This window comes from Gekko japonicus, unplaced genomic scaffold (genome assembly GCF_001447785.1).
Source record: "Gekko japonicus isolate JY-2015 unplaced genomic scaffold, Gekko_japonicus_V1.1 scaffold3641, whole genome shotgun sequence".
In the NCBI taxonomy this organism is placed as follows: domain Eukaryota; kingdom Metazoa; phylum Chordata; class Lepidosauria; order Squamata; family Gekkonidae; genus Gekko; species Gekko japonicus.
Window position 1 is genome coordinate 44,875 of NW_015168768.1, and position 15,744 is coordinate 60,618.

General features: G+C 48.2%; 2 protein-coding genes across 2 annotated transcripts in view; both read right to left on the reverse strand.

Annotated features, from left to right (window-relative positions):
• TG (thyroglobulin) overlaps window positions 1–4,650 on the reverse strand; it is a gene marked incomplete at its 3' end in the record, with an annotated part of 49,473 nt that extends 44,823 nt beyond the window's left edge. Inside the window, exon 1 of the mRNA XM_015415666.1 lies at window positions 4,587–4,650. Coding sequence (XP_015271152.1) covers window positions 4,587–4,650 — 64 coding nt within the window. The remainder of the gene's footprint in view (window positions 1–4,586) is intronic.
• Window positions 4,651–8,018: 3,368 nt separating this feature from the next.
• PHF20L1 (PHD finger protein 20-like 1) overlaps window positions 8,019–15,744 on the reverse strand; it is a 70,986-nt gene continuing 63,260 nt past the window's right edge. Inside the window, exons 18-19 of the mRNA XM_015415667.1 lie at window positions 11,794–11,959; window positions 8,019–9,464 (exon numbers count right to left, since the gene is read on the reverse strand). Of these exons, the coding sequence (XP_015271153.1) occupies window positions 9,322–9,464; window positions 11,794–11,959 (309 nt within the window). The 3' untranslated portion in view covers window positions 8,019–9,321. The remainder of the gene's footprint in view (window positions 9,465–11,793; window positions 11,960–15,744) is intronic.

A 15,744-nucleotide genomic window follows, 5' to 3' on the forward strand; every position in this document is an offset into this window, starting at 1 on the left:
TGACTGCCCTGCATTCTACAGGGAAGTTGATGACCCTGGAGGTCCCTTCCAACTCTATGAGCCTATGATTCTAAGGGGGGGAAATCTGGTAAAAAGGAAGATTTGGTTTTGTACACCGCTCTCCACTACCCAAAGAAGTCCTGAAGCGGCTTACAATAGCCTTCCCTTCCTCTCCCCACAACAGACACCCTGTGAGGTAGTGGGGCTGAAGGAGCTCTGAGAGGACTCCTCTTGAGAGAACAGCTCTGAGAGAACTGTGACTGGCCCAAGGTCATCCAGCTGGCTTCATGTGGAGGAGTGGGGACTCAAACCCGGTTCTCCAGATAAGAGTCCACCACTCTTAACCACTGCACCAAACTGGTAACAGCATAGTCCTAAGCAGTGTTCCCTCTAAGCTGAGTTAGTGTGAGCTAGCTCGCAGTTTTTTAGCCTCCGGCTCACACATTTTTGTCTTAGCTCAGGAAGGATGGCTCCAGAGCAAACTAATTTATGCAGTAGCCAAATTGCTCGCTCACAACTTCAATGCCAGTAGCTCACAAAGTAGAATTTTTGCTCACAAGACTCCACAGCTTAGAGGGAACATTGGTCCTAAGCCTTGCTCCCTCTAAGCTGCGGAGTCTTGTGAGCAAAAATTCTACTTTGTGAGCGATTGGCGTTAAAGTTGTGAGCAAGCCATTTGGCGACTGCATCAATTAGTTTGCTCTCTGGAGCCCTCCCTGAGCTAGGACAAAAATATATGAGCTGGAGGCTAAGGAACTCTGAGCTAACTCACACTAACTCAGCTTAGAGGGCACGCTGAGTCCTAAGCAGGGGTCATTTCCTGAAGGAGCGCACAGGAGCGGAGCTCCGGCAGTAAGGAGCCCAGGGGGCGGGTACATGCAACAAGGCCCGCCCCCTGCTCCCAGCAGGCCTCAGTCGGGCCACGAGGAGCAAGAGGCAGCCAGGTAAGTTGCAGAGGGGGGGCCCGGCCCGCTTTCAGGTACAAGCTCTCCCTCCTCTGCGAGGGCAGATCTGCACATTTCCCCCCCCCCCCATAGCTAGCAATCCAAAACAGTCTAGTGGAGCCTAAGCGGTGGGTGTTGCCTTCTGACATACTTCTGGCGATGTCAGGGTGTGTGGCCTATGCAAATAAGTTATGCTAATGAGCTCTTGCACCTCTTTTTCTACGAAATGACCCCTGGTCCTAAGTATTGCCTGCAGTGGACATATCAGGCTGTAAATCTGCTTAGGATGGGGTTGTGAACTCCAGGTTGGGAAATGCCTGGAGATTTTGGGGGTGGAGCCTGTGGAAGGCAGGGTTTGGGGAAGAGGAGGGACCTCAGTGAGACCTAAAGCCGTAGCCTACCCTCCAAAGCGGTCATTTCTTCCAAGGGAACTGATCTCTATCATCCGCACAGCAGATGTAATTCTGGGAGATCTCCGGACCCCACCTGGAGGTTGACAACCCTGGTTCAGGATGGCACTGTGACTCTCCTCCATATCTGCGGTCCTCTGACAGAAAACCTCATGTGCTAAATTCTCTCTTCTGTAAGATGAACGGAACGGGAGTTTTACCAAATATTGTTCAAGAATATAGGCTAAAAAGACCTTGGAGGGAAAGCTTTTCCTGCCGGCTGTTAAGTCGGTTACTTAACAAGAGTCAGAGAGTGATTTCAGCTTTATTTAGCAACTCGTAACTCAACTCCAAACAGATCAACATGAATAGCCAGAACAGATTTTGCATTGAAGCTGTTCTGCTTTTAAACTCTCCCGGCTAATGTAGCCACGCCTACTATACACATACCAACCAATGAGATTGTGTACATAAAGTCCAATCACAGACGTTCCCTCTCAGGGAGCTTGCTGGCACGTGATTGGTTTGTTCTTCCTGGGCTACCAATAGGATTGGAGGGATTAGGATCCTAGCAGTTTTGAATACATCACACCGGCCATCTGCTGTTGGGGTTCCCAGCTCTAGGCTGGGAAATACCTGGCAATTTGGGAGGGGGTGGAGCCTGAGGAGGGCGGGGCTTAGGAAGAGGAAGGACTTCGGTGAGATAATAGTGCCATGGAGCCCAGCTTCCAAAGCAGCCATTTCCTCCAGATTGATCTCTGTCGCCTGGAGAGGACTTGGAATCCCAAGAGATCTCCAGCCACCACCTGGAGTTTGTTAATCCTACCTGCTGTTCAAGTGTACGGGACAGGGACAAGTCAACATGTTAACAAGACTAGATCTAGCACACCTTTATATTGAATTTAACACAAAAAATTGCCTTGCACTGGATCAGATCCTTGGTCCATCAAGGAGGAGGAGGAGATTGGATTTATATGTTTCCCTCCCCAGTTTGGTGTTTTGTATTGGTTCTCCCCCTTGCTCTCTGAGCACTGTCCCTGGGCACATGGGCCCCAGCCCTTGACCCCCTGAGAACCGCCCCTTGGTCCCAATTGGTACGGCTCCTGAACCAGCCTTCACCTTTTGTTGGGGCCCCATCCCTTGCCACCTATGTGCCTTCCAGGAGCTGGCACCCCTTATTACCAAGGCCCAACCCATTTATCCCACCTCTTCTCATCAAAGCATTGAAGTTGGTTCTTCCTTCCCTCGTTTTATCCTCACAACCAGCCTTAGGCTGACAGTGACTGGCTCATGGTCACACTTCATGGCTTGATTTGACCTCTGGTTTCTTTGGTCAACCTCTTGGCACCTCATTCTAACCCTCTGGTGTAGCGGTTAAGTATGGCGGACTCTAATCTGGAAAACGGGGGTTTGATTCCCCACTCCTCCACATGAAGCTACCTGGGTGACCTTGGGTCAGACACAAGTTCTCTCAGAGCTCTCTCAGCCCCACCTACCTCACAGGGTGTCTGCTGTGGGGAGAGGAAGGGAGGGAGATTGCAAGCTGCTCCAAGACTCCTTCGCAGGGCTCTTTTTGTAGAAAAAGCCCAGCAGGAACTCATTAGCATAATAGGCCACACCCAACAACAGGAACTCATTAGCATACCACATGGTAGCAAGTCACTGGGCCGCAATGAATTCTCCCTCAAAAGTGAAACTGTCCCGGAAATAGATCAAGATGGGTAGCTGTGTCTGTCTGCAGCAGCCCACTGAGGTCCCTGTCCTCCCCAGGCTCCATCCCCAAATCTCCAGGCACTTCCCAGCCTGAAGCTGGCAACCCAATCCCCCATTCCCTGCTGGTGGCCGTCAAGTTCTGTATTGTCTACTCAGACTGGCAGCAGCTCTCCAGGGTCTCAGGCTGAGGTCTTTCCCATCACCCACTGCCACATCTTTTAAGTGGAGATGCTGGGGATTGAACCTGGGACTTTCTGCGTGCCAAGCAGATGCTCTACCCCTGAGCCACGGCCCCCTCCATTCACTTCTTCCTTTGCACAGTTCTGGTGCATCAAGAGGCATAGCCACTTGCCAGCTTTATCTGCCTCTGCCACTGGCTGGGGCAACAAAGTTATCTTCAGTAGCAGGTGGGCAGCAGAATCCCTTAAATCCAATCCAAGCAGCTCAACTAGGGACAGTCCGGTTTATCCACTTTGGTCCTGACCTCTGTCATCTGGAGATCAGGTGTAATTCTGGGAGATCTCCAGGCCCCACCTGGAGGCTGGCAACCATAGCCTTTCCCGTTTCCCTCCCCAGTTTGGTAAATGCATTGGTTCTCCCCCTTGCTATCTGAAGAAGTGAGCAGTGACTCATGAAAGCTCACACCCTACCACAAATTTCATTAGTCTAAGGTGTCACTGGACTCTTAACTCTTTCTATTGTCCTGGAAAGGGGCCTGTCACCCACCCTTGCCCTTTACTGATAGAAACCAAGGACTGAAGGCTGGCAATACTGCTGTGGTTGCCTAGCAACAGCCACAGAGGACATTCATTTCTTAAAAACCACAAACAACGCTTTTGTTTTTTAGGTTTTTAATCCAGCCAGCTTTTTTTTAAAAAAAGATATTGGATTCTTTTGTAAACCTGGGGCTTCTGTTTTGCAGAAAGATCTGTCTTGTCTGTCCGTGGCCCCACAGATGGAGCCATGTTGAAAATTAGAGATATTGATATATTGACAATTATGTTCTACCCATGACAAGCGTGTGAGGCATTCACAATATTATCTGCCTATCTAACACCCATATCCCTGAGCCATAGCCAGAATTAGATTCTATTTGAGCAGCTAGGTTAACCTGTTACAGTAAAATAAGAACCTTGCGGCACCTTGAAGATGCAACATGAGTTTCTGTGGTCTAGCGTTTAGGTGGATTTAGACCTTTGCTCCCTAGCCAGCTTTTTCTGCAGTTCAGTTACAACAGTGGCGATCTCCAAGGATTAGGCTCTGTTCACGTGCCTGCGCCTGAAACAGTTTTTGCATTTCCGGTGCATCGTCTTTCTACAAAAGCCTCAACGAGTGATGAATTCTAGGCTAAAAGTGATTCTTGGAACTCTGACAGAGAATTTAAACCCGGCTTACTTGCGATTAGCTGTGTATTTACTACTCCACCTGGAACACTGTGCAAAGGGAGACGTGATAATCGTTGTTAGACCTGAATTCCAAGGCTAGAAGACAGGTGCAAAGAAGCAAAAGGCACAGAGATTCACTGACGAGATTCACTTACCAAAGATACTGGCTGCTGCTATATTGATGAAGCACAGGACGGTGTTAAGAAGGAAGAGGCCCATTTCGGGGACACAGGCCGATCCCCCCCCCTGGACAGGCACAGGGATCCCGACGCTCAGGTGGAGTGCCGTTGGCAGCCAGGCTTTTATACCTGCCCCTGCTTGAAGGGCTTCACTTATGAAACGGAAGACCGGGCACTCAATGGGAGCCCGATGACGCAGGTGTTGTTTCCAAGAAAGTCACAAGGGCCATCGACCTGAACCCATCCCCACCTTGGGAGTTCTTCACCGCTCCTCTCCTTGAAGCGCATCCCATTGCTCGGAAATAAACACAAAAGCGCAGAAACACAAAGCGTGGACGGCGCACGAGACAGCGGGAGGGTCTTCACTTCACTCAACGAAAAGAAAATGGGATGAGGAAGACAATGAGCATTGTGCACGTTCACTGTCACGTGCTTGGATCCAGGTACGCAGGGAAATAACTGGAGAACCGGAGACCGTACACTCAACAGGGGCCTGGATCAACTGTTGCTCAGCAAAAGGGAGGGCAGAGTTCTTTGCACGCGTCCCTCTCCTGCAGTGCGGTCACCTATGCACTCTTTTTAAAAAAAACTTCTTTATTTACGCTTTTCCATCGTGATTCACATTAACATATCTTCGTCTTTCCAGTCATCGCATGTTACTTAACATTTACACGTTTACATTCTTTCCTACATTTGAGTCAAGATTTCCTATCTAGTATAAATCCAGTCAATATATTCTTTCCCATCTTTTAACAAATACGCTTTCATCTTTCCCTTGAAGAATTAAGGTTAGCTTATCCATTTCTGCTACTTCCATCAACGTAGCTAGTGTTTCCTGTCTTGCTGGGACTCTATCTTGTTTCCAGTATTTGGCCATTAATATTCTTGCAGTAGTCGTTATATATGTTAACAAATATTTGTCATTTATTATATAATCCTCCGGTATCATATTCAATAGAGCTATTTCCGGGGTTAGGACCATGTTTAACTTCATAATAGCAACAAGTTTTTGTATCAGTCCCCAATACCTCTTAGCTTTCTCACACTGCCACCACATGTGGAAAAAGGTCCCTATGTTTTTTTGTACATTGCCAGCATACTTTCGATGCTGAAGTGTGGCACTTTGCTATCCTATCTGGAGACCAATACCATCGATGGTAAACCTTATAAATGTTTTCTTTATAGCTGGTCGCTCTTACATATGCACTCCGACGGTCTCAGGTGCAGTGTTCCCTCTAAGCTGAGTTAGTGCGAGCTAGCTCACAGTTTTTCAGCCTCCAGCTCACACATTTTTGCCTTAGCTCAAGGAAGGATGGCTCCAGAGCAAACTAATTTATGCAGCCAAATCGCTCGCTCACAACTTTAATGTCAGTCGCTCACAAAGTAGAACTTTTGCTCACAAGACTCAGCAGCTTAGAGGGAGCATTGCTCAGGTGCCCAGAGCTTTCTGGATACACATACATTCTGCTATTCAGAAAAACTTTAAAAGATTAATGTACAACTGAAACCAGAGGCTTTTTGCTGGGATTAATAGATAGCCAACTAGAAAAAAAGCCACATGGGACTTTATTTCTGTATCTGACAACGGTGGCGAGATTATTATATATTCAGAAATTGAAATCTTCAGTAAAACCTACAATAGTCGAATGGGTAGTGAAGATGACAGGACTTGCGGAGATGGCTAAACTTGCTTCTTTGATTGGAGAAAATACGTCGGAGAAAATACGTTAATTACATTTATAGCTATGTAACTGGAAACCCCTTATGGAGTTTTTGTATGAAACAGAAAAATGTGAACTGGTGATTTATGGTTTTGAAGAATAAGAGGACGAGAAATGGATTATAGACAAAAGAGAGGGGTTTTTTTTATTTACCGAGTGAATAGAGAATTGAGTTGTACCAGTCATACATGAAAATCGAGATACACTCTATTTTTGTTTTCTTTATGGTCTTAATTCTAAATTTTGTGTACTCTTTTTTTTTGTGTTGTACTTTGTTGAAATCTTAATAAAAAATCATTAGCTGTGAAGGTCTCAGGTGCGATTCCTGGCCTTGGCAACTGATAGCATCTTATGTCACAGGGCTGTGCCAGCCCAGTACAAACAGCCTAACCTTATAAAAGGTAGAATCATAGAATCATAGAGCTGGAAGGGACCTCCAGGGTCATCTAGTCCAACCCCCTGCTCAATGCAGGAAATTCACAAATGCCTCCCCCCACACACACACCCAGTGACTCCTGATCCATGCTTAACATCAGAGTCCACAACACATAATAATAATTGCTTGGCAAATCCGGTATTATTATTCACTTCATTTATACCACAAAGCCTTTCTTACTCAGTAGGTTCCCAAAGCAGCTGACACTGTCCTCCTCTCTTCCATTTCATCCTCACTGCTACCCCACAAAGGAGCTTAGGCAGAGTGGGGATTCGAACCTGGATCTCCTGGAGGGGGAGAGGAGGAGGAGGAGGAGATTCGATTTATACCCCGCCCTTCACTCAGAGTCTCAGAGCAGCTTACAAACTCCTTTCCCTCCCCCCTCCCCACAACAGACACCCTGTGAGGTAGATGGGGCTGAAAGAGCTCTGACAGAAAATGCCCTTTTTCAAGGACAGCCCTTATCAGAACTATGGCTTGCCCAAGGTCATCCAGCAGCTGCAAGTGGAGGAGTGGGGAATCAAACCCGGTTCTCCCAGATTAGAGTCCGCGCACTTAACCACTACACCAAACTAGCCCGACACTCTAACTGCTACACCACCCTGGCTCTCCCTTTTTCAGGGTTATGAGAAGGATTTTATACGGTCTGTATTTAAAGGCAGGTGAATGAGAGTGAAAGAATGCAGAGTATGCAGAATAGTTTAATAAACAGCTTTACATACAGTACCTTACATATAGAACAGTGTATCTGCAAATTTAAATACCTTCGTAATGTACAGGGGGGGGCTTGTACTCTTTTAGCCCAAGGGAAGCTTCAAGTTTCCTGCTTACGGAGCAGCTCTCGTATATAGGGGTGTTTTTTTATATACATCACCAGCACTGAGACAGTCAGGGAGGCAGAAAGAGTTCAAGAATGGAGCCCGTTCTCCGCTGCGCGGGTTCTTCTGAACAGTCAAATATGGGATTTTTTTTTTTTTAAAAAAAAATTAATTGCTTTTTTACAAATTTCAAAACCTGTACATACATTATTTCCATTTTCTTTTTTCATAGAAACTGCTCGTTAAAAGGCGACGTTTTTAAATAGTGCGTCACCGAGTTCTTGAGTCTACGGTAATAAAACTAGACATGTCGATATAAATATGTCTCTAGAATGCAATATGCATATGGGCATATATATATATTATATATATATATATCACACATACACACTCACATACATATATACATAACCTCCAATGTGTATACTGTAGCACTGGGTGTGTCAACAAACCACAGGTGAGCAAAAGGTAAAGTGGAAGGGCCCAGCATCTGTTTGAAAACAGCACGTCGGCTGGCTTTGGTTTCCGAAGGCTCGTTCGCCATCTCGCAGATGGAGGCCCCCTTATGGGTAACGGAATTCTCCCCATATCCATCCTCAGTTGATGGACACGATTCTAACTCACAGCAAGCGCTCCTTGCAGGCCGCTCTAGTGTTTCAAATAACACAGGGACAGGTTTATCGGGATGAGGACAGAGGTACCGCTAAGCTGTCTTGGCATACATGTTACGATTTGTGTGTTTCTATATATATTTTATTTTTCCAGGCAAAGAACTAAGAACGTGGGAAGCGGCCCTGTTTCACAGCCGGTCACCGGCGCTTCCAACGCTCGTCGGTCCTCATTCCAGCTGAGGACGCCGTTTGAAATAGCTAACGTTGGACCGGAGTCGCTGGGACAAAGGGATTTAAAACTGTGCTGCGAGCCCGGAATACTGAAGTTACGGTGAACATGGATGTTCACGAGGTGCGACTCCAGATGGTTTTACTGGCACTATGGAGAACTCAGAGGCCAGGGGAGAGGGGGGGGGGAGGGGAACGCCCCCCCCTGAACGATTCACACTCTTGTTTCAATGGGTTTCGAAAGCATTTATTTGGCACTTCGGACCCCTTACCCTCCCCCTCTCTTGCTTCTAGAAGGAGCGTAAGGTCATGGCAGGGAGAACTTTGCTTCCAAGAAAAACGCTCATAAAGAGACCACCACAAAACCAGTCTCACTCTATTCAAGCTCCCCCCTCTCATGTCTTCCTGCATAATATCCAGACAAGTGGGGGAGGCGTCTTCCATCCTTCAAGACATTGTGGACGACAAATCGCCAATCGGTACTGGAAGAAAACTTTGCAGAATGACTCCTTCCAATGTTGCCAAGCTTTAGTGGGTGAAACTTTCTCAATCCGGTATCTGAGGAGAGGGAGGCCCTGCTGTTACCCGTGAAAACCTTAAAAACGTCTTCAGGCAGATTTCAACACCGGAGTGCCTCCAAATAAGAAGCAGTTTCTCCGCATTTGCACAGACCATTGTCTTGATCCTTGATTTTACTTGCAGGTTTCCTCCTTTCCCCCCGTCTGGAGATCTTCGGGATGAGAGAGAGCCAGCGCAGATCAAAGAACAGCCTCCGAGCCTCCTTTTCGCTTTCCAATTGCCCCTCCCCATCAGTTTTGCAGATTGTGAGAAATTAAGAATTCCTTGCGAGCGCCTATCGTGTTTTTGTCTTTAAATATTCCACCAGTCTTCCGTTTGTCATACGGAGCAAAGAGTCGCTATTTGCTGGACCTTCCCCATGTCGGATAGGAGCTGCTTGATCCGCCGTTTGAGCTGCGGCAATCGGGCCAGGGGATCCGGTGGCTCCAATTCTCCAGTGAAGTCTAGCCAGCTTTCCAAGACTGCAATGAAGACGGACAGGAGGGTCCAATTAGAGACAAAAATATCCAAAGCATGAGCTCAGGTACATCTGTGCACATGGGGCACTGGATGAACAGCTGCACATTTATTTATTTCTGCAATTCTGTGTAAGGTCAAGCTGACACACACGTGTGCACTAATGAAGATGCCTTATAACTGATCAGACCCTTGGCTCATCAAGGTCAGTACTGTCTACTTGGACCGCCAACGGGGTCTCCGAGGTCTCAGGCTGAGGTCTTTCACATCACCTCCTACCTGGTCCTGTTAACTGGAGATGCTGGGGACTGAACCTTGGAGCACCTGCGTGCCAAGCGGAGGCTCTTCCACTAAGCCGCAGCCCCTCTCCTTTATTATCTCCATTACACATCTTGGGTGGGGACTGAAAATATAGGACCTTGGAGAGGAGAGTGAAAAGGATGATCGGGGGGCCCTGGAGACCAAGACCTATGAGGAAAGGCTGAGGGACATGAAAATTCTTCAGTCTAGAGAAGAGGAGGTGGAGAGTTGGGCAGAGCCCCCCCTTCCCCCCCAAGAGCTTCAGAAAGCTTTGCCTGACTATCTTGGGGAGGGAGGGCTTCCATTCATTTATATCCTGCTTTTTCCCCCCTTTTGGACCCATCATTCTCCTGACCTCCAATTCACCTTCTCAACAACCCTGTGAGGTAGGTCAGCCTGAGAGTTTGTGGACTATCCCAAGTTCAGCCGGTAAGCTTCCGTGCAGAGCGGGAGTCAAACCGGGACCAGTGTTCCCTCTAAGCTGAGTTAGTGTGAGCTAGCGCACAATTTTTTCAGCCGCCGGCTCACAGATTTTTGCCTTCGCTCAGGAAGGATGGCTCCGGAGCACACTAATTTGTGCAGCAGCCCAATCGCTCGCTCACAACTTGAACGCCGGTAGCTCACAAAATAGAATTCTTCCTCACAAGACTCCACAGCTTAGAGGGCGCATCCCAGCCCGACCATCTAATGCAGGGGTTCTTAACCTTTTTGTGTGTGTGTGTGCCGCGGACCCCTCTGGCGGTCTGGTGAAGCCTATGAGCAATTCAGGACCCGGCAGGAGGTGATGTGAAAGACCTCAGCCTGAGACCCCGGAGACCCGCTGGCAGTCTAAGTCAGCAAGACTGACTATGCACAAAATAAAGTACATAGGGTTAACAAAGGAAACCAATTATACTGAAATACACTTATCAAAATATTTAATAAAAATATTACTGGTTTATTGCCAACACGGTGGAGCTGTTTCGCTGGGCTTTTAGTTCAGGCGGCTGAGCGTCCAAATTCTGCCGTCTCTTGACCTCCCCTACCGGTAGCCGTGGCCTGTGTCCAGTGGCCAACGTCACCGGCACTGCTCAGAAGCACATCATAGCGTCGCCATCGAGGCAATGCCTTATGCTGGTCTTGGCGCTCTTCGAATTTTAAACTTTTAACTTGTAATATTTGTGATACTGTGTGTGGAGCTGCCAAATCACTCACTCACAACTTTAATGCTAGTAGCTCACAAAGTAGAGGAGCTGCGGTGGCTCAAGTGATTAAGACGCTGAACTGCAGGCTGTGGAAGGTCGGTAGTTCAGCAGTTCGAGACCCAGGTGCCGCAAGACGGAGTGAGCTCCCGTCTCTAGTTCCAGCTCCTGCCAACCTAGCAGTTCGAAAGCAAGACATTGCAAGTAGATAAATAGGTACCACTTCGGTGGGAAGGTAACAGCGTTCCGTGTGCCTTGGTGTTTAGTCATGCCGGCCACATGACCACGGAAACGTCTTCAGACAGTGCTGGCTCTTCGGCTTTGAAACGGAGATGAGCACCGCAACCCTAGAGTCGGATTCGACTGGCTTTCGAGCAAGGGAACCTTTACTTTACTGTTTTGCTGTCATGCCTCATGTGACCTGTAACCCACCCTGAGCCCGCCTGCGGGACATAAATCGTACAAAATAAATAAATAAATAAATAAATAAATAGAAGGAAATGCTGGATTTCAGTTAGGCGTTAGTGAAAATGAAGATGTAATTTTTTTCCTAATCCAAGTTCATGGACCCCCTGCGAGGTTAAGAACCCCTGCTCTCACCGCTACCGCATAACTGGCTCTCAATATAATCCCTTTAAGGCACAGGAAATTGGAATAAAACATGCCCCCCACCCCGCCCCAAGTTAATTTAAGTGGCAATAAATTATTTGAGTAAATAACTCCAGCTGGGTAAAACACAAACACTTTGGTGCTTGAATTAACACGGAAGTGGCCACTGCTACCCTCAGAGAGCCTTTCCGAGGGGGAGAGGCCCCGATCTCGACACGTGCTCTTAGTGCCTGAAGACAGTTACCGTCTACTTCCTTCTCGATCAGGTCCATCCTGGTGGTGACTTCGTTCTGTACATTCTCTATGTGGGTGAGGAGGTTTAGCTGCCACTGAAGACGAGCGTCCACGTGTTCTTCGGCTCCCCTTTTCTCATTAAATATGAACACGGTGTTCCCTTCGGCCAAGTGCCTCTGCGCAAATCACAGCACAACAAAATCGAGTTAGCAAAAAACAAACAAACCCATCCTATGTCATGTTGTAAGGTCACAGTTCGACAGCGCACCCGGCCCACGAATATTTGGCCATCGTGGGATTTGGACAGAAAATCTTTGTCGTCTTTTAAGGCCACAGTTGTCTGGCACCACCTGACCATGGTCATTTCGGGCAACTCTACTAGAATTGGCAGGAGGAAGATCAAGCTCGGGTTGCCAATCCCCAGTTAAGGGCAGGGGATCCCCTGGTTTGGAGGCCCTCCCCCGCGCTTCAGGGTTATCAGAAAGCGGGGGGAGGGGGAGGAAATTCTGCTGGGCACGCCATTACACCCTATGGAGACTGGTCACCATAGGGTATAATGGAGAATCGATCTGTGGGTATCTGGGGCTTGGGAGGGGGCTGTTTTTTGAGGTAGAGGCACCAAATTTTCAGCATAGCATCTGATACCTCTCCTCAACCCCCCCCCCCAAGTTTTAAAAAAAATGGACCAGGGGTCCAATTCAATGAGCCTCAAAAGAAGATGCCCCCATCCTCCACTATTTCCAATGGAGGGAAGGCATTTAAAAGGAATGCAGTCCCTTTAAATGTGACGGCCAGAACTCTCTTCAGAGTTCAATGGTGCTTCTTCCCTCCCCTCTCCTGAAGGCTCCTGGAAAGTCCCCCGCTGGCTTGTCAGCCTCTCCTGGAAACCCTAAATGGTACCCGTGCGTGTGGCTTGGGTGGAGAATGAGTTGAGAGCAACCACTGTGTTAGAAGCACAAGCGCCTACCATGGAAGCACAGGAACCTTCTGGATATTGGGGTGGTGGTGGTCCTGGAAGTGACATCACAGGATGTGACACCACAAAAGTGACATCATATCCTGGCTCCTGGCTCCACCCCCAAAGTCCCCAGATATTTCCTGAGTCAGACCTGGCAACCCTAGATCAGGCACGGTAGCTGCTCTTAAACGAGAAGACAAACTTGTACTTATAGGCACTCGAGGGTGGTTTCTCCACTGTTGAGGACACGCCTTAATGAAACGTACAGAAAGGGCTATGAAGGACGGCAATGGAAGTCACGAAATGCGGATCTCGCAGTAAGGAACATGCATTTTCTGTGCTGGCAGGAAGAGCCAGCAGCTGAGCACATGCTTAACCCTCCTGCCTGGTGGGACCTTGAGAGTCCCACACAGAGTTACGCCATTCTGTGCTCATTGACTTCATAGGGCGGCAAGCTCTGCTTAGGACTGTGCTGTTAAAAGTCAGCTGTGGATAGATCGTTCCCGTAGAGCAGAACCGTGCAAAACAACAGACCCTTTCCTCTTGCTAGCTCTCTTGAAGAGGCAGATTCCCAATACTTGCGCTTGGGAAACAAAAACTTTGAACATCTTCCGAGGTTTCCCAAGTCAGCTGAGTATTAACTCTCAGCCAGACGCACTTCCCGGCTCCTGTCGTAACCATCACCCGGTTTACAACTATGAGATTCCTCTTATTCTCCATTTCTCACGAAACATATCCTTGGAAACTTGAACTGGGAGGGGACCAGTACATTCAAATGATGTAACTGCATAATCTTTTATGTTGATTCTTGAGTGAAGGTTTCAGCCCCCCCCCCCTGCATAAGCAGGCAGTTTACATGGATTGGTACATGTCTGCTATTGAAACAAGTTTGTATCATCAGCGGTAAAACAGACAATGCAAATTGCAAAGGGGGCCATTTTGAAGAAGAAGAGATTGGATTTATACCCCACCCTTCACTACCCAAAGAAGTCTCAGAGCAGCTTACAATCTCCTTTCCCTTCCTCTCCCCACAACAGACACCCTGTGAGGTAGGTGGGGCTGAGAGAGCTCTCTCGAGAACTGCTCTTTCCAGAATAGCTCTGACCGAACTTGTGACTGACCCAAGGTCACACCAGCAGCTGCATGTGGAGGACTGGGGAATCAAACCAATGCTCCCAGATTAAAGTCCGTGCTCCTAACCACTACACCAAACAGGATCTCAAACTGTTTTACTAGTTTCGCCAGTCTTATGTGGGTAGTACTAACGGGACACACCTCGAGGTCTCAAAAAGCACTTAAAAAGGCATGCAAGGGCCTCTTCATTACAACTTCACTGGAAAAGTCACATTTGAGCCCGTTCACGTGCAACAGTGTCTAAAACTGGCATTACTTCAGAGCAGTGTGAATGAGTCTGCAGTTCTCCCAAGGGTTTGGGGTCAGAAGCCTCCAGGCAGCTGTGGCAGCAACTGGCTCTGAGAGCCACTACAGGGCTTCCTTCCATAGCTGGCTCCCTCTCAACTGGTCCCTGCCTCTTCTCAAAGCAGCAGAAAGGGCCGCGGGAGAAGCTGTGAAGTCTCTTCCGCTGAAACTCCCTCGTCTATCTCTTCTGTGTTACAAAGAAGCCGAGGGCTGCCATCGGCTGAGAGGGTGGGGGGTGGAGGCACTTAGAGGGCTCCAATGGGGTTCTCTGGAGATGGCTGTTCCACAGAGGCTTCTGGCTTAAGGGGCTCTGTACAAAATGTACCACGTGGATTCAGTACAGCAGGAGGTCCCAACATGGTGTCACTTTGGTGTAGTTAGGAACGCAGACTCTGATCTGGGAGAACTGGGTTTGATTCCCCACTCCACCACGTGCAGCTGCTGGTGTGACCTTGGGTCAGTCACAAGTTCGGTCAGAGCTATTCTGGAAAGAGCAGTTCTTGAGAGAGCTCTCTCAGCCCCACCTACCTCACAGGGTGTCTGTTGTGGGGAGAGGAAGGGAAAGGAGGTAGGCTGCTCTGAGACTCCTTTGGGTACTGAAGGGCAGGGTATAAATACAATCTCTTCTTCTTCTCTCTCTCTCTCTTTGTGAGTCAGGCCCGTAGCCAGGATTTTGTATGTTGTGGGGCAATTTTTTTTCCCCTGGTGGGGCTGCCATTATTTTTCTGTCTGTACACAACTGTACTTTTGGCTCTTACAAATAAATGAACATGCAGGACCTTTGTGTGTTCACCGTGCCATGTGAACAGGGACGCAGTCAGGCCATTGTTCTATCATGATCAATATTGCCTACTCTGACTGGCAGCAGCTCTCCGGGGTCTTTCACATCACCAGATCTATTTAACTGGAGATGCTGGGGACTGAACCCAGGACCTCCTGCTTGGTGCCTTAGCACTGAGCCATGGCCCCTTCTCATCAGAAAGCTAGGCTGTAGAAATCCCCTGGAGTTCGTGAAACTGAAGACTTTGCACACAATTCTCCAAAGAAAGTTCATCTGCGTGTAATACCTGTTTTCTGTTATCCTCTGGAACCAACTCAGTACAGATATTGTGATGAATTTCTGGAGCTGTTCAGTTCAACTGAGTGGACCAAGGTTTATAGATTGCTGGCACCCCTTCCTCTTTTGCTGGTTTGAAACCCAAGCGGTAGGCTTTAAACGATTGCTCTGTGGGGCTGGGCCTTTAAGAAAGAGGGCGGAACCCCGAATAGCCCCACTGTAGCTACAAGCCTGCCGTGGGTGCCATGGCATCCACCAACACCTTTTCTGGCGACCACCAAGTTTCACCAAGCTCGTGTCAAACTACTAGTGGACACCTCAAGGACTCCAAAAAAACAAAAACAAAAATTAAGGGATGCAGTGCCCTTAGAAAGTGGGCCGGGCCAGGTGCGGCTTTTGACTGGCAAGACTTCTGATTGGCTAGTGGAGATTTCATAGGTTAGGCAGATCTTTCAAAATGCTGTTTTGTGGCTGTGCCCACCACACTGTGTCAGAATTCCAAAGCTGCCCGCAGGCTGAAAGAGACC